General features: G+C 34.1%; 1 protein-coding gene across 8 annotated transcripts in view; it reads right to left on the bottom strand.

Annotated features, from left to right (window-relative positions):
• Positions 1–25,334, bottom strand: part of GALNTL6 (polypeptide N-acetylgalactosaminyltransferase like 6) — a 1,076,341-nt gene that overhangs the window by 520,407 nt on the left and 530,600 nt on the right. For all 8 annotated transcript variants that reach the window (XM_032413198.1, XM_032413199.1, XM_032413205.1 and 5 more), the window contains one exon: positions 21,980–22,146. In XM_032413198.1, the coding sequence (XP_032269089.1) occupies positions 21,980–22,146 (167 nt within the window). The remainder of the gene's footprint in view (positions 1–21,979; positions 22,147–25,334) is intronic.

The following is a 25,334-nucleotide window of genomic DNA, read 5'->3' as shown; positions in this document are numbered from 1 at the left end:
AATGGGATGCAAACTTAGCCATGGAGGGTGCAGAGGGAAAGACAAGATCTTGGAATATTTTGAAAGTAGTTGAAGAAATAATGACCAAGATGTCCCAAATTTGATGAGAAACATCAAACCTACACATACAAAAAGCTTAAATAACTCTAAATAAGAAAAACTCAGAGATCCACACCTGGACACAACATAGTCATATTATTAAAAGATAAAGACAGAATCTTGAACACAGCAAGAGAAAACTGACTCATTGGGTATAAGGTGTCTTCAGTTAGGTTAACAGCGACTTCTTATCAGAAATCATGGAATTCAGAAGGTAGAAGGATGTCATATTCAAAATGCTGAAAGAAAAAGTCAACCAGGAAGTTTGTAACCAGCAAATCTATTTTTCAAAAATGAAGAAGGAATTAAGATCATCCCACATTAAAATTTACTATAAAAATATAGTAACTAATATAGTGTATTATGCATAAGGATAAATAAATAGACTAATGAGATAGGATTGAGAGTCCAGAAATATGCATTTTCATTTGTGGGTATCTGATTTCATATATGGATGCCTAAATAATTCAATGGGGAAAGAATAGTCTTTTCAATAAATTTTGCTGGGGCAACTGGTTATCCACATACAAAGAATGAATTTGGACCCCTACCTTACACAGTATGCAACAATTAACACAAAATGAATCAAAACCTAAATGTAAAAGCTAAAATTATAAAACTTTTAGAAGAGGGAACACAGGAGTAATTTCCCATAACCTTCTGTTAGGCAATGTTTTTTAAGATATGACACCAGCACAAGAGACAAAAAAAGAAAAAAAAGAAAAGAAATTGGACTCCACCAAAATTAGAAACTTCTGCATTTCAAAGGACACATCAAAAGAGTGAAAAGGCAACCTATGCATGGCACAATATACTTATAAATTATACATTTAATATGACACTTGTATCCAGAATCTATTAAGATGCTTTACATCTTAACAATGAAAAGATCAAATTAAAAAATGGTATAGGATTTGAGTATATATTTCTCCAAAGATAGATAAAAGGCCAATAAGCACATGAAAGGATATTCATCATTATTCACTAGTGAAATGCAAATCAAAACCTCAATTAGATACTATTTCATACTCGACAGAATGACTAAATATCTAAAAAAGACAGATTATAGCAAGTGTAGGTAAAGCTGTGGAGAAATAAGAATCCTCATAAATTACCAATAGATTATAAAAATGATGCAGCCATTTTGCAAATCAGTTTAGCAGTTCCTCAGAATGTGACACATATATTTGGCCGAGCAATTTGACTCCTAAGTATACACTCAAGAGTAATAAAAACTAAGTCCTTGGTAAAGCTTGAACATGAATGTTAATAGTTGCATTACAGATAGTAGCCAAAAAGTAAAAACAATCCAGACTGCCCATCAACTGATGAATCAATAAACATGATGTGATTTAGTCATACAGCAGAGTATCTTTTTTTTTTTACAAAAGAATATTAACTCATAAAAGGGAATGAAGTATTTATACATGCTACAACATGGATGAAACTCAAACCATTATGAGAAAGGAAAAAATCTCATTATCTCGTCATGAAAACTACATATTATATAATTCTGTTTATAAAAAATGTCCAGAATAGACAAATACAAAGAGACAGAGGGTATATTAGGGGTTACCAGGAGCTGGGGGAGGGAGAAGTAGGGAATGACTACTAACAGGTACAAAGCTTTTTTTGGGATGATGAAATAAATATTCTTAAATTGAATGGTAATGATGGCTGCACAACTCTGTGAATATTGTCAAAAACACTGAACTGTGTATTTTAACACAGTCAGCTTTATGGTTTGTGAATTATATTACCAAGAAATCTTTCAACAAAAGAGACCAAAAAAGGAAATAAATTTAAGGAAAAGAAACAATCAGTTGTGTTTTATTCGAACCGCGTATCTCAGCTTCTCTGTCCAAAATTCTTAGAGAAAATGGCAAGTGATAAAAATAAAGAATAATCTTCATGGGAATTTTTAGAACTTTATTCAACTTCCCTTTACATTATTGTTTGCAGTAGAGTGCCTTCAGCAAATTGTATGAATTCATAAAGCTTGCCTAACCAGGGCAGTTAAATAAAAGCTAGAGTTCAACGTATGACAGAAGTACAAACTGTTAACTTTCAGATTTGTTAAATTATCTCTTCAATTTAACTGTTATAAAAAATAAATTTATTTTCACACAAAACAAAATTTATTTGCATTAATGTTCCACTGCAAAAAGGAAAAGGAAATAAACAATTTGATAAGTTGAAAAGCAACAAAGAAACCAAAATTACTTTAGGATGAGATGTTCTAAATATCTTCATTGTAAAACAACAAAACCACAAAAATTGGAATGTGACCATATTTATACTTTCACTTACTTCTCTTTCATGGTAAATTATCTGGAATATGTTTTACAGATTTAAATTACATTTTTAAAGCTTTAAGGAAATAGCTTTCATTGTTGTGAAATCCCATTAAAATAGATTACTTATCTTAATTGATGCATATTAGAGAGTGTTGATGTTCTTTTTTTTCCTATTGAACTTAAGTGTACATCTTTGTGTACTTAAAAAAAAATAGAATATATACACTAAAAGTAAAAAATTCCACCAGAGTAACATCAATCTTATTCTGACCCATTCTGGTGTTGAATACTGAAAGGATTTAGATAAAGCTACCAAAAAGAGCAATATTAAATACTTAATAAAATTTTATAATTGTATTCATGCAAATAAAACATAAACATCAATTTCATCTAGTTCATAATGCACACTCTCTCAGAGATACATTTTTAAAAACTTGTGGCTGATAATATATAGACCTCATAAATCAATGTGTATGTAGTGTACTTTCTTCACTTTGTATGTTATAAAATTCATAATTTATGTTATTACCAAGCACTAGGATCCTATTGAGACAGGGAAACTGAAGGGACCCCATTAAAAAAAAAAAAAAAGCTGTTTATTTTCTTCGATCCTTTTCCTGCTTCTGTTCTGGCTAGGACCTGCACCCATGCCGTACCTACACCTTAGAGAACAGATAATATGTGTCCTCCTTATAAAGGTCAAGGAGTTAAAGGCTTCTTTGGAGTCTTCCAGCAAATAGATAACATCTAAGGAGTGACCAAGTGAGGTCTTCATGAACATTCTCTAAGACCACAGACTCCAAACACCTTGACACGAAAACCCCTGATTCCAGGGCATAAGGAACTTACGGAGGACACCAGTTCCTGGATGCCTGAGAGGACACATACGCCCGACCACTATCCTCCATAGAAACTCCAATCCCCAAGCAAATATGAGACTCTCTCTCCTTTCCTTTCTGAATCTCCCAGACACTCTATATATCTTCAGTAAACTCTGCTCTCACTTCCTTTCGGCTTGCATTTGATTTCCATCCTGCACAAAGCCAAAGACTATCTTAGCTGGTCTTGTGGGACCCTCTCTGGGTCTTCGGACCCTGCACTCCTGCATCACTATAATAAAAGAAAAATTTATAGAGTATCAACTATAAATTATGATAATTTTTATTCATTTGAATACAAAATAAGAAAAATCAACAAAACAAAAAAACAGCTTTATAATTTATTTCAAAGGGTGTTAATTTGAATTCCATCAAATCACTGGTATTTCAATAATTGCTTCTTTATTTTTATATAATATTTTTTCATTTAAATACACAATTGCTTATTATTTAAGTAATTAACATTAATGTTATGCCAATGCTTACAAAGTAACCAGGTGATCTTTTATCCAGACTTTGGAGGCTGATAACATTCTTACATTCCTTTTTGAGGATAATGAAATAGAGCCTGAATCAGAGTCTTTTCTTATCTCTATTTTGCTGATTTCAAGCATTAATATCTATTCCTAGGAATTGTACTTGAGCTCTGGAACTGTTAGTGTTTCTTTCACATGCAGTAAGGAATTATTTAAGAAATATTATTTCAGGGGCGCTTGGGTGGCTCAGTTGGTTAAGCATCTGCCTTCTGCTCGGGTCATGATCCCAGGGTCCTGGGATCCAGCCCCATGTCGGGCTCCCTGCTCAGTGGGGAGTCTGCTTCTCTCTCTTTCCCTTTGCCCCCTCTCCCCTTCGTGTTCTCTCTCTCTCTCTCTCAAATAATAAAATCTTTTAAAAAAAGAAACATAACTTCAATATTAGAACTTCCTATCAGAATATACAGTATATAACTCAAGTGGCTCTTTTGGTGAAGGGTGACCGAAAAAGCACTTCCAGAGTCACAGCACTTGCATTCTCCCTGTGCAGTCTTCTATAACAGCTCTGGGATCATCATTATAAAATGATTTCCACACCTGTTTATATGGAAGGGAAGTAGTGCTTGAAGGTGACATAAGGTATTTAATACTTGTTGGTGTGTCATAAAACCAATGCAAGTTTTCCTGATAATATTATACCCATGATATTTCTAGGCACTATTTTGCTGGTATTCTTTTTTCCAAAGTTTCATAATGAAAGATAAAATGACTTCTTAGACATATTTTTACTATCATTTTAAGTCCTCAGCTAATACTGAAAAAAATAAACCAGAATCTTTATCATTTTGTAGAAAGATTAGGATGTTGACAAAAAGGGTTAAAAATTTGGAGTTTTATAAATTTACATGAACTTTCTGAGGCCTACTAATGAGACATATACATATTTATGTCTCAGGGGGTTAAATTAAGTTTGTTTTGAAGAAAACATGTATGCATTAAGATTTATATGGTATAACAAAATATTAATTCAAGGAGACTTTTGTTCATTTGCAGAAGTACAAAATAAGAAATCCATCCACATTAATATGTCCATTAAATAAAAGATTTAGCACAACCCCTACCCTAATTTCTTGCATGTAATTCAGAACACTGGGGTATTTAAAAAAAAAATAGAGCTGAATGAAATTAATTAAGTTATATTAACAGCACATAGCAGCATTTTTAACACAGTTTAAAATCGTTTTTCCAACATGGGATCATATGCAGAAATACAAATGAGAAGCTTACACCCTTATCAGTTATCACCTCAAGAAAACTTGTCCATCTAGTGGCCTTTTAGGGGAATTCATTATTTGATAAATTTACCAAGGTCTAATGAATGACTGAGCTGCACGACGTCTGAAACCCAGTTCTGTCACCAGACCTCAGCAAAAGGTTCAAGTTAATCATTAATGAGGGTGAGCACCTAGAAATGAAAATACTCACATCCTCATAAATAGATTTTTTTCATCCTCACAGGAAGGCCAGAAATGGGAAGAAAATAACCAGCCTATTTATTAGTCAACACACAGAAACAAATACCAGGGGTATCAAAATACTAGATGCCCATAGGAATAGAACTTCCTTCCCCTCCTTTATTTTCTCTCCTAAAATGAAAGGTATCAAAAAAAAAAAGCACTGTTATCTGTCAGGTCTCACACGTTTGGCATCCTATAACGAGGGGCTTTGCTCCTCTCTGCTAGGAATTCTAGGGTGTTAATTTTAAAGCTTAAATCTCAGAAACTAATTCTAATTCCTTAATGAAAACCTCGTGGAAGTCCTCATGTACTGGGTATGTACTTGAGAACTTTCATGTCTGTTCAATTCATCTACACGTGGTAATCAATCAGTTAACATCTGAAGCTGCCAAGGTGTTAATTTTTTTAAATCCTAAGAAAAGCAGAAGTATTTTATGTATTTATAAAAGAGACAACCTAAAAATAGGTCAAAATGTGTCAATAGGGCAATTACAATTATATTATTCATATACTTAATTGAATGAATTTAAATAGTTATAACTGCTTTTGTAGTTTGTATCTATAGATAAATCTACCAGACTTAGCAAACAATATAGTAGGATACAAGTTAGATTTGAAATTTTTATCTGAAATTCAAATTTAATTGATATACTGTGCTTAACCTGTCAGCCAGATCTATACAAAGCCTTATCAGAAAACTATATACATGTAGTTTCTACATGACCTTAAGTAATATGGATATGGAATATAACCTTTAGTAACCAAAAGGGGAAAAAAAAAATCAGAAAATCTCCCATAAGCCATAATAATCACCAAAACACATGCTGTCAAATTATTTCATATTCACCACTAGCAGCTTTCAAGTTGAAATGAATGTAGATGAATTGCTGCTTTTTCGCGGTGATATAAGGCTTATCTCAGTTTTTTGACAGGGCCTCACATAACAAAGCTCCTAATGGAAGCGGAAATTGTCTTCAATTATACCCGGTGTCTAAAGGTGGGTCAGCCTAGCTTTTTAAGCTCTTAAAATGTCTCTGATTTTTGTCAGGGTTACCAAATTAATAGGACTCAATGAACTTTTGTCCTTACTTAAAAGTTAAAACTTGGAGGAAAGCACTACATACATTATGATTTTTTTTAAGCTTTCCCATATTAGGTTTGGAGATGAAATCACAAGTGTATGCATAAGAAGGAATTTGAAGAAGAGCAAGACAAGGATTGAAATTGAGGTGCATTGCAACTGTGAGCGCTACGGGAGTTCTGACACCTGATTTCAGAAATGGATGGGGGTGTTTTTAAATTCATCATTTATTAATTTATTTAACGAATATTAATTAAGCATCTACTATTCTATATCCTAGGCAGTAAGGACACAGCAGTGACAAAAAAGAGCAATTGTGTCTACCCTCCATGGAGCTCACAGTCTAATGTGGGGAGATAGGCCTACACATGCTACTTTAATTTGAATAAAAATTGTTCTGAAAGAAAAAGTTTCCTGTTTCTTTTTCACATATATAGGAACTATATATTACATACTTGTTATATATAATACATATTATAATTATACATAATATATAAAATATATATTACATATGATATATAATTACACAAATATATATATATATATATATATATAAATTTATCTCATTCTGTTCATTAATTGAGCATTATTATTGTATCTTTTCCATTCCATTTGATTAGGAATAATCAGGTAGGAACATATTCTTCTGCACATTTTTTATTTAAAATTCTGAATCTTTGTATATAACATCAGATCAAATATATTCAACACATGTTCTTTTCTTCCCATCCCATGCTATCTTGCCACTGAGACTCAGTGTTAAAGGAAGAAATGTTATTTTCTTTCAAATATAAATAGATTCATGCTCTTGGAATTCAAAATTCCTAGAAATCGAAAGTTTTTCAATCAAATAAGTAGAATTTATTTTGTATTTAACATAAGACTCTTCTGACATTGACCTGGGACAAGTTCTGACCCTGATTTTATTAAATCTACTATATTCTGTTTTCTTGAAATTCTCTCACCTTGGAAAAATCAAATAAAATATTCAAAATAATTAATACCACACCTTAAATTACTTACAAACTCACTCAAATGGGATAACCATATCAATGGGCTTATGAGTTTGTGACGTTTGGAAATCATTATTGCAAAGATACAGTTTGTTCCTGGAAGCTCCATTATCTCTGACAAAAGTCAGTATTGTGCAGTAGCACAGTTTTCTATTCTGCAGAATCTCTCAATCACTTCAATTAATTAAAGGAACTGAAGAAATACACTCACCTAATAGGTGAACCTATTTTCGTACATTTAATTTTAAAGAAGTGAATAATTTCTATTTCCGTGGATGAATAAATGAGTGAACATAAAGATTGATTCAACCAACAATAATTTCAGGACTATGACCCAGACTCAGAAAAAAAAAATTAACATGATAATCCTCTTCTTCAAAGAGCTCATTAGCTGGTAGTAGGCATAGATACAAACTCATATCCAAATAATGTGGAAATTGCAATGATATTGACTCAGACTATTAGTATAGTAAAGAGGAATCCCTGCAAAGGTAGTTGCCAAAAACTGTTACAGACCTCTATGTGCCAAGTACTACCTAAGCACTTTACACATAGTGACTTTAACACTTACAGCCGCCCTAGGAGATGGGTACTATTATCCCCATTTTACAGCTGGGGAAACTGAGTCACAGGTTTTTATTGTTGTTTGTTTGTTTTAAAGTAAGCTTTTCAAACAACCTCCCATATAACCTGACATGGCAGGTTTTCAAGGAAATTGGGCTAAAGGTGTTATACTAGTCTTAAAAGATTAGTTAGAATAAGGGGCACAGAAGGAAAGGAAGTGTTATGGAGATGCATTTCAGGTAGAGAAAACAGGCTTTTAAAAAATCACAGTGGGGACACCTGGGTGGCTCAGTCAGGTAAGTATCTGCTTTTGGCTCAGGTCATGATCCCAGGGTCCTGGGATTGAGTCCAGCATCAGGCTCCCTGCTCAGTGGGGAGCCTGCTTCTCCCTCTGCCTGCAGCTCTCCCTGCTTGTGCTCTTTCTCTGAGAAATAAATAAATAAAATCTTTAAAAAAATAAATACAAAAATACAAAATCACAGGGGCAACAAATATATGCTGTGTGTCAGTTTGGTTTTGCAATGACAAAAACTGCAAGATAGACTATAGAGAAAGATGAACTGGAGGGCTAATTAATAAAGGGCCTCTTGAGGAAGAGTGCACTTTGCTTGACATGTTAAGGGTGGGAATTTGTTTAGGCCTTCACAAAAGAGAGGTACTTTGGACAGGGGCCCCTCATAATTACAATTTTTTAAACATTTTTAAATTTAAATTCAATTAATTAACATATAATGTATTATTGGTTTCAGAGGTACAGGCCTGTGATTCATCAGTCTTTTATATAATACGCAGTGCTCATTACATCACATGCCCTCCTTAATGTCCATCACCCAGTTACCCCATCCCTCCACCCCACACCCCTCCATCAAACCTTCAGTTTGTTTCCTATGATTAGGAGTCTCCTATGTTTTGTCTCCCTCTCTGGTTTCATCGTTTTATTTTTTCCTCTCTTCTCCATGATCTTCTGTTTTGTTTCTTAAATTCCGCATATCAGTGAGATCATATAATTGTCTTTCTCTGATTGACTTATTTCACTTAGCATAATACAATTTTTAATGGTAGTTGTACAGCTTCAGAATCATCTATATGAAATCATAGAGACACCAAAGGCCTATGAAGATAGTATGTTTGTTCTTTGTAAAGGTTTACAGGATCTTGCCACCACTGTGCTATACCTATTCAAAGGTAACAGTTTTATGAGGATGGATGGAGGGAGGTGGGCAGCGTGGGCTAAATGGGTGGTGGATATTAAGGAGGGTACTTGTTGTGATGAGCACCGGGTGTTATATGTAAGGGATGAATCACTAAATTCTACACCTGAAAAAAAAAAAAAAAAAAAGGAAAGAAGGAAGGAAAGAAGGAAGGAAGAAAGAAGAGGTAACAGTTTTAAAGGAAAGAAGCAGTTACTTATTTAATAATTTCTAATAATCTAAAAAACATAGATATTAATTCTATACTCGAATTTGCCAGAGCTAGAATTAGAGGTCATCTACTTCAATTCTACCCTTTTATAACAAAAACAATAATGGCCAAAACTAACTGAGTGCTTACTTTGTACCCACTCCAGTTCTAATTGCTTTCCATGTAGAAACCCAATTTCCCAATGAGTATATGACAAGTGAGATAACTAACTTGTTCATGGTTACAAAGCCAGTAAAGGTAAAGCCACAGTTCAAACCTAGGATGATGCCCAAATAAAGTACTTAACCACCACCATTCATGACAGAGAAAGAAAGGTAGAGTGCCTTGCTGATACGTGTGGTTGATTATCAGAATGAAACACGACCCAGGGTCCCTTCCTCAAACACCCTGCCCCATTTTCTTTTCTTTTCTTTTTTAAGATTTTATTTGAGAGAGAGAGAGAGGGAGAGACAGAGCATGAGATGGGGGAGGGGCAGAAGGAGAAGCAGACTCCCCACTGAGTAGGGAGCCTGATGTGGGGCTCCATCCTCTTGAGGCTCCGGGATCATGACCTGAGCCAAAGGCAACGGCTTAACCCTTAACCAGGGCTTAACCGACTGAGCCACCCAGGTGCCCCTCATTGTGCTTTTAATTTGCATTTCCTGATGACTGATGATGCCGAGAATCTTTTCATGTGCCTATTTAAGGCCATCTATATCTTCTTTTGTGAAGTGTCTTTTCAAGTCCCATTTAAAATATGAAGTTTTCTGTCAATTTGTTATTGATTTGTAGTAGCCATTTTCTGCACCTTCTGACTCAGTGTTGATAAAATAATTAACCACATTTTCGGACACCAATTGAGGAATATGCTGATATTATTCATCATGCATTGACTTGGCAAAAGCTTATTTTGGGTTCAATTTTGACCAGGTATAGCACCGACTGTCATAAGCATTTTCTCAATCCTACCAGGTATGAAGCCCAGCACTAATGTGAGGTACTGCGGCAATTTATTTTTTCACTGGGAACATTGGACTTCAGCAACCTTGTAGATTTTCCCTGATCTTAAAATGGAAAGCAGCTTAAAGAATTTGAAAAGAGTATTTGCTGTATCTGTTACTAGTGATGCCTTAGAACGTCTCTTGCCAGAAAAGCAACTTCACCATACTAAATCATCAGAAACACTCTTGACCTACAGTACCAACGGTTTTAAGTTTAACATAAAGTATTACTACTTTGCAGTATAGACTGACAGTTTTCCCTAAAATTAGCAGAATGGGTTACATTTTTAAATTCTGAACTAGGTAAAAACAAATTCTAGATAAACCAAGTGGCCATCATTTCTAAAACTTAAACGTGTTTGACATGATACATTCATTTGCTATGCTATTTCATATACTGTCCTTGATCATCTGGTATCAATACAGAGTATGTTCGCTCTGTTTGATTATAGGGAAAGAGGGAGGAAGAAAATTAGGCTATGGACCAAAGAACTGAATGCAAGTTTCTATACAGGGCTTGACAGTAAATACCTCTGGCCTGCAAGAGAATTCAGTCTTTGACACCTGGACCTGAGCTGCATTCTTTCACATATCAGATTTGCCTTCTTTTGGATGACAGTCTTATAAATGGAGTTTTATTTTAATTGGGTGTCCACTTCTATTCTCTTACAAATTCTACCTACTAGTAATATCCCAGTTTCTTCTAAGAACAGCACAATCGCAAACAGTTCTGAAGTAGGTCATTCAGTCAAATGCAGTCATCCTTCTGATTTAAGTCCCCTCCTTTTCCTGTCCTCAGTGAAGAATACCCCATGATTCCCCTGTGCTTGGTGATTCAATTTTAGAAATTAATCATCAGTTCCCTGATGACTAGTAAATGTGGACTTATTATAACTCAGCAACAATGCTATTCATTTAGAAGGAGCAAGTCATCTGTACCATACAAATTAAAAGAGTTGGCAAGAGCTCCTTTAAAATTCTGATTTACTATACAGAATATAGGATACTTTTGAAATCTGTCATGTCACTGTAGATGAAAATGTAGTTTTCTAGATATCATATGGCTAGATATCAAGGTAGTCATCATTAAGTGGACCTTCTTTATTGGTACCATAGGCCAGCTGTAAGAAAGCACTCCCATAAGGAAAATGAATATATATTAGAATATATACATCATTTAGGAGCTTATAGCTTTTAGTATAGCCATTTTGGCTTATTGCCTACTGGTTAGAAGCCATAGATATCTAAATATAGACTTGGATCTTGGGGATTATACATCCATGACTCTGCTCATCAGTATGACCTCTTTTGATTCATAAATCCTTTTGCAGTGAGGGGCCTATGTGGTTTTAGAAGATGACCACATCATCTATGGTCTTAGGTAATTCATCAGGACTGCCATGTCATTTGGCTACTGGTGCATAGGGATCTTGAGTAAGGGACAACACACAAGACTAGCTAGCAAAAACAGTATGTCGGGGATTCCCAGAAGCTTACCATACCACCAAGAGTCATCTTGCTAGGACATCTTTTGGACTTGGCTTGATATCCATTTCAGTGGAGGCACCTCTACCCATGCATGTCTCATTTTTCATAGAGAAGTGTGATTAAGGGGCACATATAGGCTGCTTGGTGTCAAGCAATCTGTGGTAATCACAGATGGTTATAGGAGTGACCTAAGAAAACTATATGCCCTGTACCTGGGATCCAAGGAGCAGTATGATACATTGGGTCTCATGGGATATTATATTAAGGTCACTCCTGTGGGAGAAGGAAGTTCCAGTTCTAATAGAATCTGAATTTGAAAGTCATACCTCCCACTGGGATAATGTTTGATTAATATCTAATAAACCTGTGCTCACTCATAGTACTTAACGTATCTCTTATTACTTAAAACATATAGCTGCAATTACTTTAAAATTTTTCCGAAGATCAAAAACAAGTGCACTCAACTTTGGAAACTGAAATTTGTCTTTTTGTACAATAGACATTTTTTGTCTGACTCGAGTCTTGGGAAGTTATTTCCTTCATCATCATTTCATGAAGATTATCCATGGTTAAAAGATAGATGTTGCAATTTCTTTGGGCATGTAGCAATGGTTTAGATCTTCAAGCATGAACTTATTTGAAACAGTCACAGATAATCCTGCTATCTCCTCTCTGTATTGGGTGACTTACTTTTCCTACACTTTGCAGTTTAGAGACAGTTTTTCTTGAGTAAAAAAAAAAAAAAATGAAATTATATCTTGTTGTTTCTATAATCTCCTCTCATACCTAATCCTTTCTAAGTTTCCAAGACCTTTAAGTGACAGAGTTGGGACTTGAATTCAAGACTCTCTAACACCTAAGCTGTTAACTACTCACTATATTTCTACCTGTCCTGTGAGTTTATAAATTTACAATACTCAATAGTGTAAAATAAATAAATACTTCCTTTTCTTCATAGAGTCTTTATTTTCTAAGAAGCAGTGTTTCAACTTGGCAAAACCAGAGCGGGGGGAAATGTAACCAATCTGAAAAAAAAATCAATTGCTTAACTTTGATTTCAAACCCCAAATATATCCCTATTAAGTTGGAAATAGCCTTCATAATCCTGAAGAAACATATGCAGAAGTTAAAATGATAAGTTACAGAGTTAGAATTTATTCAAGATAGAATATTTAACTTTTTTTCATTGCCCACTATAGCATTGGGGTCAGCATTTTCTGTTCTGTGAGGCAACCATTAGTTTGTCAAGAAGCTTATGGATATATATATTCCATATAGAGTTCTTCATCAGGTTTTAGAAGACAAGGCAGAAAAAAAAAGGAAAAAGAAGTGATGTTTATCCAACTGGTGTCCAATCCAATGGCAGATATTTGCCCAGTCATGTCCCCCTTCACCCCCAGCCTAGCTTCTGTCTGTCTCAGAAAGACTCCCATCTTTGGGGGACATTTTGCACTAGTGTGATACTAGGCAATCTTGCAAGTGTCTTGGCTTCTACACAGTGAAGGAATTTTTTTAGAGTACCTAACTCTGGAATGATACATCCAGAATGAAGATATAATCTGATGACCTTCAGGAGTCCAGCCTAAAACCCATTCACTTACCTCAATAAGTTCTACTTTACATCAGTCTATGAAGCTACATGAAGCATATTTGTGTTTTATGGCCCTTTTGACTACTTTGTGAGCCCTTGAGAATGTTAGAAACACTGTTTTCTCCAGGAGGGAGGCTCTGATTGGCCCTCTATAGTCCTAGAAGACCATTATGGATACTGGAATTTGTATGTTCAAGTCATTATTATTCTCATGAATTCTCCATTCCAATACTTGTGTGTACACAGTGAAATGATAAGTTTCTATTATGATCCTGATCCTTAGGCTAAAAAAAGGGTAATAAATTAGATGCAATTATTTGAGTATCTACATAATTGTAGTACAGTTTTATTAAATTAAAGATAGTTATCAGAATAGTTCCAGTTTCTCAGAATTAGATGTCTGAGAAAACTACAGACAGAAAACCTATATAGCTAAGCACAAAACCCATACGTTTTAGTTTTGTCTGGCATTTATCTAAGTATATAAAATGGACCTAGTGTGTGACCCAGGAGGTCACCCTTCTGAGTCTTCATTCATTCATCTATAAGACGTTACAAATGTACCATATCACTTACAAATTCCTTCATCTCAAAGATCTTATCATTCTAATGTGGAATTGTTCCTCAGTTGATAGAAAATATTTAATTTTTATTACAATTTGGTTAAAATGGTTTCATAAACACACATGCATTTGATGTTTAAAATCTGTCAGTCTATCAAAGACCTTGACTATTTAGAGATTAATAATTTTCTAAGTAAATGTTGTAATTCAAGATAAAGGAGTGAGAAAAGGAGTGCAGGAAACCTCAATTAGAATGGAGTCAAAAATCCTCCAAGGGGGCACTGTCACTGGCATGCCATTGGTTGAAGACTACATAACCAGCAGGAAGAAGAAAAGTAAGAATTAGGTTGGTAAGGGCAGACACTTTTCGGATAGCAATTTCATTTCCTGCTTTTAAGAAAAAAAAGGAGTATCTCTAAATGCCCTACCAACAACCCAATAACCACCACTTGCAGCCAATGAGAAACCACCATGAGCCCAAACTCTTGTTTTTCTCCAATGAACTTTTGTTTAAAACAACCCTCCTCAGTTTCCTCCTAAAACCTAATAAAGGCTGACCTTCCCTTTGTCTCTTCAGACTTGCCTATGGTTTACCATAGTTGGCTTGTCCTGAACTGTAATTCTTCTGCTATTCCCAAATAAACTCATTTTGCTAGGAAAGTAACTGGCTATTTTATTTTTAAGGTTGACAGGAGGAAATATTTGTGCTTTTTTGCCTTGTGTCAATGCAGTGATTTTTTAAAAATTAAGAGCAGATGGATATTTAGACATCAAAAAGAGCTGCTTGAAATACTGAACACTGTATTATTAAAACTCACCAGCTCAAGTTTGCTGACAAGAGGAATAATCATAAAACATAACCTTTTATTTCATTAGAGAAAGTTATGTCTGCTCAAGATCTGAAGTCCAACATCCATAAAATGGTTTCATACAAGTGACATCCTACTCAAAACAGCTGTCTGCAAGGAAAATAAATGGGATTTAATCTGCCATAAAAGGAATTGCACAATTTATTTTTCTTGAGGAAGTCATGCCTTTGTGACATCGGCGAGCTGTAACAGTTTTGCTTTGAAAAGAAGCATCTCTTTCTATGCCAAACCCATATTAATTTAACCATGTGGAGTTTTCCTCCAAAAAAGCAGGTCGGCTTATCCACCACCTGATGATGGGAGTTGCTGCCCTCTACCTTTAAAAGCACTGATTTCAAACATGAGCCCTAAATAATCATTCAATCCAGAGATAGATAGGTCTTAAGATGCTTATTTATTAAGGATGAAATATGTAAAAATTGTCACTCAGCCACTTAATGTCCTACAAAAACTGGCAATTTCATATGCTTCAAACTAATATTTAAGAAGAGAACAAAACTGCAAGAGAACAAAATGATAGTTAGAAAAATGACAGGTAGCTGAGCCTTATCATCTCTTCAAAATAAAAATATTAAAAAAAAAAACTTAAGAGAGACTCATAGAGCAAATATAAGTACTTATACCCCCCAATTGACTGACTACACTATAGGATCATTTTAAAAGACATCTCACAATAGAGCTAGGGTATAGTATGGTATGGTATGGCCATGGTTTTAATTTGTTTATCCCATTCATTTACGTACACAAAATATTTTTTAATGACAAAGGAAAAGAAAACAATAACAAAATTTTCAGCTGTGAAATTTGTTCTAATATTATATAATCTAACATACAGTGTGTTTTACATTCATATTTATGACCCTAGGATATGGTGCCACTCTGTGTTTGATTCCCTTTCAACAACAAATGCTAAACTAATTGGTAAAACAGAACTCTTTTATTAAAACTATACATTTCGGCATGAAACAACATGATATTTAAATTTATCAGCAGAAATCAGAATAGCTTTCTTTCAATTCATGAGCAGGTGATGCTGAATTTCTAAATAGAAAAATATACTGTTGTATTTTACATTTTCTTAGTTCCTGCTACTACTTATTAGTACTTAATATTGTATTTTGCTTTTAAAGTACAATTATCCTTACAATTTAAAATATGAATATCAAATCTAAACAATTCCACAGTTCATCACAGTGACTCGCTCTCAATAAATCTGAGACATAAAAATTGCATGTCTCATAGTCTAGTGGAGTATCTGATGGAATACCGGCACTAAAACATTTTTGTTGACTGTCACTTCAGAATCTTTATATGCACTTTAGTGTTAGTATTTTATCACATAAAATAGAAATGCACTATCATTCTTTATCTATTTTACTACCTTTTCACACTGATGATATCTTCCAACTTTGAATAGTTGTAAAACGTGTGCTAACTGATTTGTCTGCTTAGGGAAACTTTCCTTAATGTCCACTTGGAGACTACTTGAGTAAAATAGAACCAAATTCAAGACTCATCATTACCATTTGTGAAGTGATTTAAAATATTCCCACCATTTGAAAGATGCATAAACACTTTCAACCATGTAAGGAATTGGAGATTTTAATGGTAATGTGGATCTTTAAAGAAATTGCTTTGCTATTGGTTGATTATATGTATTTTTCTATATGAATATTTCTATATATATTATAGATATATAGATATATATTTCTTTTCCACTTCCTGAAGTTAGCATGGGAATTATTGAATGATTCCAAAGCAAAATAGATCTACAAAATGTTAGGAAAAGGAGAAAAATTGGGAAGAGAGGGAATAATGGTAATAACCTGAAATTAAACATAAAATGCTATAAAATGAGTTCATCAGAAGGCAGAGCAAGGGCGCCTGGGTGGCTCAGTTGGTTAAGCGACTGCCTTCGGCTCAGGTCATGATCCTGGGGTCCCGGGATCGAGTCCCGCATCAGGCTCCCTGCTCAGCGGGGAGTCTGCTTCTCCCTCTGACCCTCCTCCCTCTCATGCTCTCTGTCTCTCATTCTCTCTCAAATAAATAAATAAATAAATCTTTAAAAAAAAAAAAGGCAGAGCAAATATCTACAAATTTGTGAAAATGCCAAAATCTATTAAAGAAATGTAATGATAAATGTAAAATTAATATCTAAAATAATGTAGGGATAATGCTATAGGACTTCCATCACAACCTTTTCTTTTTTTTTTTTTTAAAGATTTTATTTATTTATTTGAGAGAGAGAGAGTGAGAGAGAGCATGAGAGGGGAGAGGGTCAGAGGGAGAAGCAGACGCCTCACTGAGCAGGGAGCCCGATGTGGGACCTGATCCTGGGACTCCAGGATCATGACCTGAGCTGAAGGCAGTCGCTTAACCAACTGAGCCACCCAGGCGCCCCATCACAACCTTTTCTTAAGGATTTATAAATCCAGTATCAATTGCACACTAAACAGTAAAAACAAATAGAAAAATTTGTTTATAATAATATACACAAAAACCAGGAAGTTTTAAAAATTATGCTATTTATGCATTCATACTACTCATATTACTTCAACCCCAATTTTGAAATACATGAAAGTTATTCTGAAGCTTTGATTTTCATAAAAAGTACACAAGGATCATGTTGACATAAAGATTCTGATGTATCTGGATGGGACCTGAGATTCTGCACTTCTAATAAGCTTCAAAGTGGTGCTGATGCTTCTGGTCCGTGGACCATACACTGAGAAACAAGGATTTAAGCTATCCGCAGAGAAGTACACTGGATTTCTTCAAAGTTGTTGGCTTTGCTAGGTTGGGAGGATAGTTCTAGTCTCTGATTTTCCCTCTAACTTGTACATGGAGCATAACAGGTCTTCTTGAAACTGAAATACTCAACTCCTACCCTTCCTGACAGGAGGTTTGGAACAAGCAGGGGCAAGAGAGAGTGAGTGTGTGCGCACCTGTTTTGCATCTGTTTGCAACGGTTGTACCTTCATACTTGCATTAAGGGAAGGGTGTGTCAGCAATTCTCCTGTGACTATCCTAATGTGAACTTGCATTCATCTAAGCACACAAAGTTTAGAGAATTGTCAGGTTCAAATATGCCCTCTCTCTGAGGTTAAGCCCCAGCTTATTTCACACATTTCAACATTTTCCATGTGGATGCTGTTAAGGTTGCCTGGAATTTGGAGATAAGCCCAGGATTAGTCCTGCTTTAAAGTCATCATGAAGCCTTGTTATAGGCCTCAAGTTAAGTTGTTAAATGTATTTCTGAGAACTTACTGGAAAAAAAAAAATGATCACATTCACTAACTGGTAAGCTTCAGGTAGCAAAAACATAGTGCTGTTGTTGAAAACTTACCTGCAGGCCTGTACCTTCATGTTTCTGTAGACAGAGGGCTTCTGATAGGAGGCTAAAACAACATTCTGTTTACCAAGCTTGCTTTAGGAAGAATATCTAAACTGAGAACTGCTGGAGAGGACATGCACCGGTTTGGGTTTTGTTTTGTTTTGTTTTGTTTTTTCTTTATAGCAGGGTCAACACTATTCAAGCAGATTTTTAAAAATCATTTTGTAATATTCAAAATTATTCTATAGTTACAAAATACTTCAGTATTTTTTTTCTCTATTGCTATGAAAACAACTACTACAGAATTTGCCAATTACTAGAGGGCTTACATTTTTTGGAACTCTGAATTCCAAGTGATATTGAACTGGCGCTATTAAAATAGCTAACATGTTGGTTCTTCTTTTTTTATTTCTTTTTTTTCTTTGCATATGTAGCTATTCTATTGACCTAGAAGACATAAAATACAAGGCAGTAATATTTGATTAAGTCTTGTCAAAATTTTATTGCAGAATAACCAGAAAAGCTCTAATGCAAAGGTGTTTAGATGCATATTGACCAGACTTGAAAGTGGAATATATTTCTGAAAATAAAGTGTAACATTTCAGAAATAATTTCCTAAAGGAAGCTAAAAAATACAAACAAACAACAAAAAAAAAGAACCCTATCTTCCTATACTTTAAATTTGACTGGCCTACTTAGTTTGATTTTTAAAGAATTGGTGAAAAAGACCCTACATGTTGCAGGCTTACAATTTCTGGGTTGTCAAAAAATGTATAAATATACTTTAAAATATAATAATTTTTAACAGCATGTGTAGAGATAATATCAGAATGAAAGGAGCAAAAAAGTCTTCTCGGTCTTAGAATCTCTGTAAACGAGATGTTCTAAGATATCTTCCTTCTTTTATAATGGAGAAAATAAACTTGAAAGGAATTTTGATAAACATTCATGTAAGGCCCCTCATGTAATATAGGCAGGTAACATGCTCTTTTTATTCTCCTTTTGATGAACCTCTAGAATGTAATTTTTCTTCCACATCTGTAATAAGTTACTTGCTGTTTGGTAAAATTTGATTTTTTTTTAAATGTTAAAGAAGTCTTAATTTTTCTAACATGCTATGAATTACCACAATTTGTCTTCTCATGCCCTCTGACTTCTGTTGGTTCTGGAGATGATAGGTAGATAGATGATAGATGATAGATAGATGATAGATAGATAGATAGATAGATAGATATAGATAGACAGATGATAGAGATTATTGTGGACTAGATTTGATTAAATTAAGAGAGTCACCACAAAGAAGTATGGAGACTATTTATATTATAGTAGTAGGGGAATATTTGATGAGTAGAAATCAGTAGTTGAGAGCAATTACTCTCCTTTGCAGTGCACCATTCGCTCAACCATCCAAGGCAAGTTTCCATCCTGACCTCTCTATGAGGAGTTACTTAGATAACTAAGGACTTATCTCCATTTTGATAAAAAAAATTTGAGACACAGAATTCATTAACCTGATGTCATATAGTTAATAGTTGGTGTTAGAACTCTAACTTATATTCATCATGTTAATGTTCTGTATTTCCCATAATTCAGGAAGCAGGACTGATGCTTGTTAAGTCCACCTATTGCCTCATATTCTGTCACATGAGATTTTTAAAATCTCAAACAAAAATCTGGAAGAACAACCTTTCCTATTCCATGCAACTTTAGAATTATGACATATTCTAAAAGATTACAAAAGTATTGTTATCACTTATTTCTTTCAAAGTTTATTTTTAAACATATCAACAGGTTAACATAATGAAAGGCAATATTCAAATTTTTTTAACCTTTTGAAAGTTTAATGTTCATAAAGTAATACTTCCAACTTGATAGTTCATAGGAAGAGAAATCTCTAAATTAAAGACTTACTAGAACTTTAAAAATCTTTGTTATCCTTAAAAATGTCCAATAGAAAAGTCAAAATCACCATTACTATCCCAAATAATCCTTTTTCTGTTGTCTTACTTCTTTTACACTAATCACATTGACAGTCTTCTGTCATTTACTTCCCAGTTAACATTATATGCAGAAAGATAGTCCATCAAAGTTGCTACTGTACAAAAGATGACAGTGATGTGAAGTCAAGACAAATGTAGATGCCACTACTTTCTCTCTCTTTAAAGATGTTCAAGTGAAAAACGCCTCTGAGAAATATTCAGCAAAAAATACTCTATAAACCACAATTTTCTGCTACCAAGTGTTTCCTACTATATTATCCCCAGGTCAAAATTCTGCTGTAATGAACAGTTTACTAAGACAAAGTTAATTATGTAGAAAATGCTCCACAGGTACACTATCTTATTTCTCTTAGTACCAGTCAACCCCAAAAGACCATTTTTTTGGTGATCACAGATCTTTATGCCCCCTTTTCATTCTTTTATTTAAAAAGAAAGTTTAAAGTTTTAGCTTTAATGCATTAAAATGCTTATTTTTAGCCTCAGGTATAATGACTACCTTGAAATATTAGCCTCGATTAGAATAAAAAAGACATCAATGTGTTATTTAAATAAATTTTTAAGTAATAAATTTCAGTTTTAGATACTGCCTTACACTATTGAGTAGTATTGAGTACATATCTACCTAAGCAAGGCACGGCAAAAACTGCTTTGAAATCAACCTAAATTACCAAGTTGGTAGTTTATTACTTTAATAGAATGATGTTAGACAACCTCATTTTTGTCATATAAACTTCAAAACATAATAATATTAGGTAAACCATGAATAAGTATTTGAAGTATATCATTAAAGACTGGAACTCCGTTAAAGAAACCATAAGATTAACACACTTTTTTACAGAATCTTTGGAGACTATGAAGAAGCTGACATTTTTGTTGCAAATGAAATTTCCAAAACTTCAATTAACCCGTTTGATTTCAAGATGCATAAGGATAATATGCAATTAAATTCTTTTACTGCCGTTCTTTTTTACAGATACACAGTACAGTTAAGCAGTGCTCCTCCATGCAATGAAATATAAGGTAGAACACTGTATTCCCAAGTAGATGAACATCATTAGAAAAGGTTTCCTCCTATCCACTCACATCTGCCAAAAAAAAGAAACTTTACCTTCCCCACAGTATTAACAATTCTCACATTCAGACCAAAGATGATGAATGAAGTCCTAATCTCAGGAAACTGTCTATAATTTTATTCTCCTGTCTTTTATAAACCATATCATGTTTCTCAGAATGGTAGAAATATTAAAACTTATGTCACATCATCAAATTTTATGATACATACTGAACTTTTTGGTTATTGTTCAGATATGATAAAATAGCTAGAATTGCTAAGTAAAAATATTTGTGTTACTTACAATTTCTAGTGTTTATAAAGTAACACAAGCACAGCCCAGAAAATGTATCATACTTTTAAGTAATAGAGCAGATGCCTTTCAGAAACAGGAACAGATTTTATAAATCTACTGGAATATTTCCCCATTCATATGTACTTACAATAACATATTTTGCAGTGTTTGTCCTGACGCTGAAACTGGAATTTGAGGCATTTCGCCAACACCTGTCTAATTTACAACAGAAATGTAATGCAAATTTCTTATAGTTTCCCAAACAACACCAATACCTTCTCATCCAGTTTCTTTTGCATTTGGCCAACACTTTATGAAATCACAGCCTAGTCAAAACTTCATAATTACCTTTCAGATAAAATCAGAAAGAAACATCACAATAATCTTCTGGCCTTTTTTTAAAGCCTGTAATGATTATGTCGGTAATAACAGAACCAGATAAAATACTATTAACTGTATCTTACCTCTATCACTGAAGTCATCTACCAGAATGATTTCTGCTATCAGACTCTCTGGGGTTCGGTTAATTATACTGTGGATGGTACGCAGGAGTGAAGTCCAACCTTCATTATGAAATGGGATAATGATGCTGGTGTTTGGAAGCCTTTCAAGGTACATCTTGTGCTTACAACTAGAGATGATAGAAGAAGAAAAAAGCAATGTCAAAAGCAAAACTCTGCTATTTACTCACTGTTATCAAACATCTGTGAAAACTAGACTTTGTCTAATGCTTTTCCAACCAGAGCTTGTACATCATAATAATTACTCAGTTCATTCACGGAATTCACTAATGATCCCTTTCACATGTGCTCTTAATGAAATAATTATTTATCGTTTTTTGTATCAGGGACTCAGACACTAGGTAAGAAGTGCACTGAAACATGTTCTTGTTGATGTAAACTTTTCCTAATGTTACCTAATAGCGAGAAGAACAAATTTTATGAGTCAAAATTGTTTCCACTTAGTACACCGTTAAGGTTTAGATGGGTTTCCTGGGAAGTTCTGGAAATCCAACTTCTGTAATAATTATGCTTAGTTAATCAGTTTGGGTTGTGGTGTGTTTTAATGGCTGGGCAACATTTAAGCTCTACAGGGGCAAACACAGTTTTACAATGAAATAAATGAAGAGTTAATCTTAAATAAGCATATACTGATACAACCACATAATAAGATTACATTAAGATCCAAACCCAGACATTATCACATTTCTAGTGGAAATTATAACCAGAAATCCCACGTTGCTTTATTCATTATGAAAAAAATCTGAGATGCCAAAAAGAACGTAGACTTTAACTTTTGGCATTGTTAAAAACAATTTACTATGTGTAATTGTTATTTTTGCATATTTATGATCTATTTAATTAGTTTCTAAGCCACACAAAGGCAGGAACTTGGTCTCAAATCTCATTTACTTCCTAGTTCAGCAAGTTGACCAAGCCTTATTGAGGGTGATGAATTCTCTTAAGTTTGTGAAATCTTTGAGTTACTTTAAAACTAAAATAGAGTAAAATTTCAATCAGTTATCAAATTCAGTGATTTTCCTGATATGGATAACTTGAAAACAAAAAACAGAGTGGAAATGTAGAAATAGTTTCGATTTAAATGCAGAAACATCTAATGCTTTAGCTTTTGCTAGGATACTGGCTACTATTTAGTCTAGACGAGGAAACAAACCATAGCATGACTTGAAGTATGCATAGATTCTACCAAGATGTATAGAAATGCACCAGAATTTTCAAAACATTACTTAAAATATTTTTTCTCAATCAGTCATTTCAACACTTTATTTTACTATATCTTAACAGGATATATTAAACATTGCTGTGGATCTACAACAAAAGTTGCCTTACAGCTTGGGAAAACATGACAATGCAATTAAAGCCAACAAAACTAACCATCCTAGAAAATAAAATTAAATATTTTAGATAAATAATTTGAATACACAAATATAAACATTTCCTTTTTTATTCTGCCCATTTATTTCAATTATTTAATCTCTGAATTTATTATTTGTAACAATATCTATAAAACAAGTAGATTTTAATGTTTTTAAATATGATGAAAAGAGTTGGAAAAAACATCACAGTCATACCATGAAATGGGCATTAAGTGCTAGAAAAAAATCTGAGATTCATTTTAGGATAACACAGAATGGTTAAAAAAATATAATAGCATATGAAACAGATCTGTGAGTGATTTCCAAGGAAGTATTGTGAGATGGATGCTTTCACATATAATGCACAAGTCTGGAAAAGAGTGCTAAAGTAATTCAACACACCTGATTATAGTTATGTAGGGCCATCCATTCTTCTCAACAAAGACAAAGGCCCAGATAACTGTGCTTCACTATATTACTATCCAGGATAATTGCACCTACTTGTGCAAACCATCATACCTAACAACGCAAATGGGAATGGAATTGATATTCCCAGAAAGGCAAATTATTTTTCAAACATTAAGATGAGACATTGTACATATCACTTGCTTATTAATTAAATAAGAATTGCATTCAGAGCAATACCCTATAAGCAATCAATAGTGATGTTTAACAGCTCTCTACTAATCTATTCAGAAAATAGGCAGACAAAAAGACTCAAGGCTGGTCCTATGCAAATAAGGCTTTCCTTCATAAAAATGTTTTCAATAATTTCTATCTCTGTGAGCTCAAACTTTTACCACACATAAGATGTGAAAAGATCTCTTCTATTCATTCATTCACTTAAGTTACAATGATCTACTGAGGTTTGATATAAGCCAGGATCCAAAATGGAGAAGAAACAATCAGCAAAACCTAATCCCTGACTTCAGGACATTTACAATATAATAGCGGATACAAAATAGAGAGTTACAGTTTCAAATTTAAATTTGGAAAGTGCTGCAGAAATTCAGGTGAGAGCGAAAGGTGGCCTGTAAAGACAGGTTCAACATATATTTAGGAATACAAATGACATGACTTGGTAACTATCTGGGAGAAGTAGTTTAAGGAGGACTCCCATGTTTTGGACATAGGCGATTGATCTTATGAAATACAGACCTACATAAGAGCAGAGTGTGTGAGGAGCACATCTCAGGGGTGCAAGGCTTGAGGGTGAAGATGAGTTGAATTCTGATCACGTTAAGGTTGAAATGTCAAATATCCTGTTGAACACAGCAATTATATCTATGGTATACACATCTATTTGTCTATGTGTGTATGCATTTCTGTATGTATGTGCATGTATACGTTTTTGGCTCAAGAAAACCTCCGTTTTACTGGAGGAACAGGCTTGTGAGTGCTAGGATATAGCAGATGGTACCAGTGGCCCACCAAGTGTTATTTAGCATTCACCAGCCCAGTACATGCCAAGAGGATCCTTTATAAATACCTGCAGATCGCCACCCGACTGCTTTCTCTCATCTCTGAACAAAGGCAGATTAGAAGTTCTGGGGGAAATTAATGCCCCCCTGAGCATGTATCAACCAACAAAGGAGGGAAGTTGGAGAATAAACAGTCCTATGGTGAGAAAACTCTGAGGTGTTTTCTATATTGTGGACCAGAGTTTGCCAGCAAGACTGAGCCTCAGTTGCCCACAGAGATAAGCATCTTGACAGTGTATCTTTTAAGGGCTTTTTCCCCTTCCCTGTCTTACTTCCTCATCCAGCCACCCCAGGTACTTTCTGTGATTCCTCTTCAAAATTACTACAATCAAAATTTGTCTCAATGTCTGTTTCTCAGGGAACCTGTTCTTAGACATAGGCATATAAATTATGCTGTACTTGTCAAAAACAGTCTCTTCAATATAAAGTGATGGTCAAAATTCTTTAAGAAATATTACTTTT

This window comes from Phoca vitulina, unplaced genomic scaffold, assembly GCF_004348235.1.
Source record: "Phoca vitulina isolate PV1807 unplaced genomic scaffold, GSC_HSeal_1.0 scaffold14, whole genome shotgun sequence".
Lineage (NCBI taxonomy): Eukaryota > Metazoa > Chordata > Mammalia > Carnivora > Phocidae > Phoca > Phoca vitulina.
Note: the sequence above shows the minus strand (reverse complement) of the source record. Positions and strands in the feature narration are given on the sequence as shown.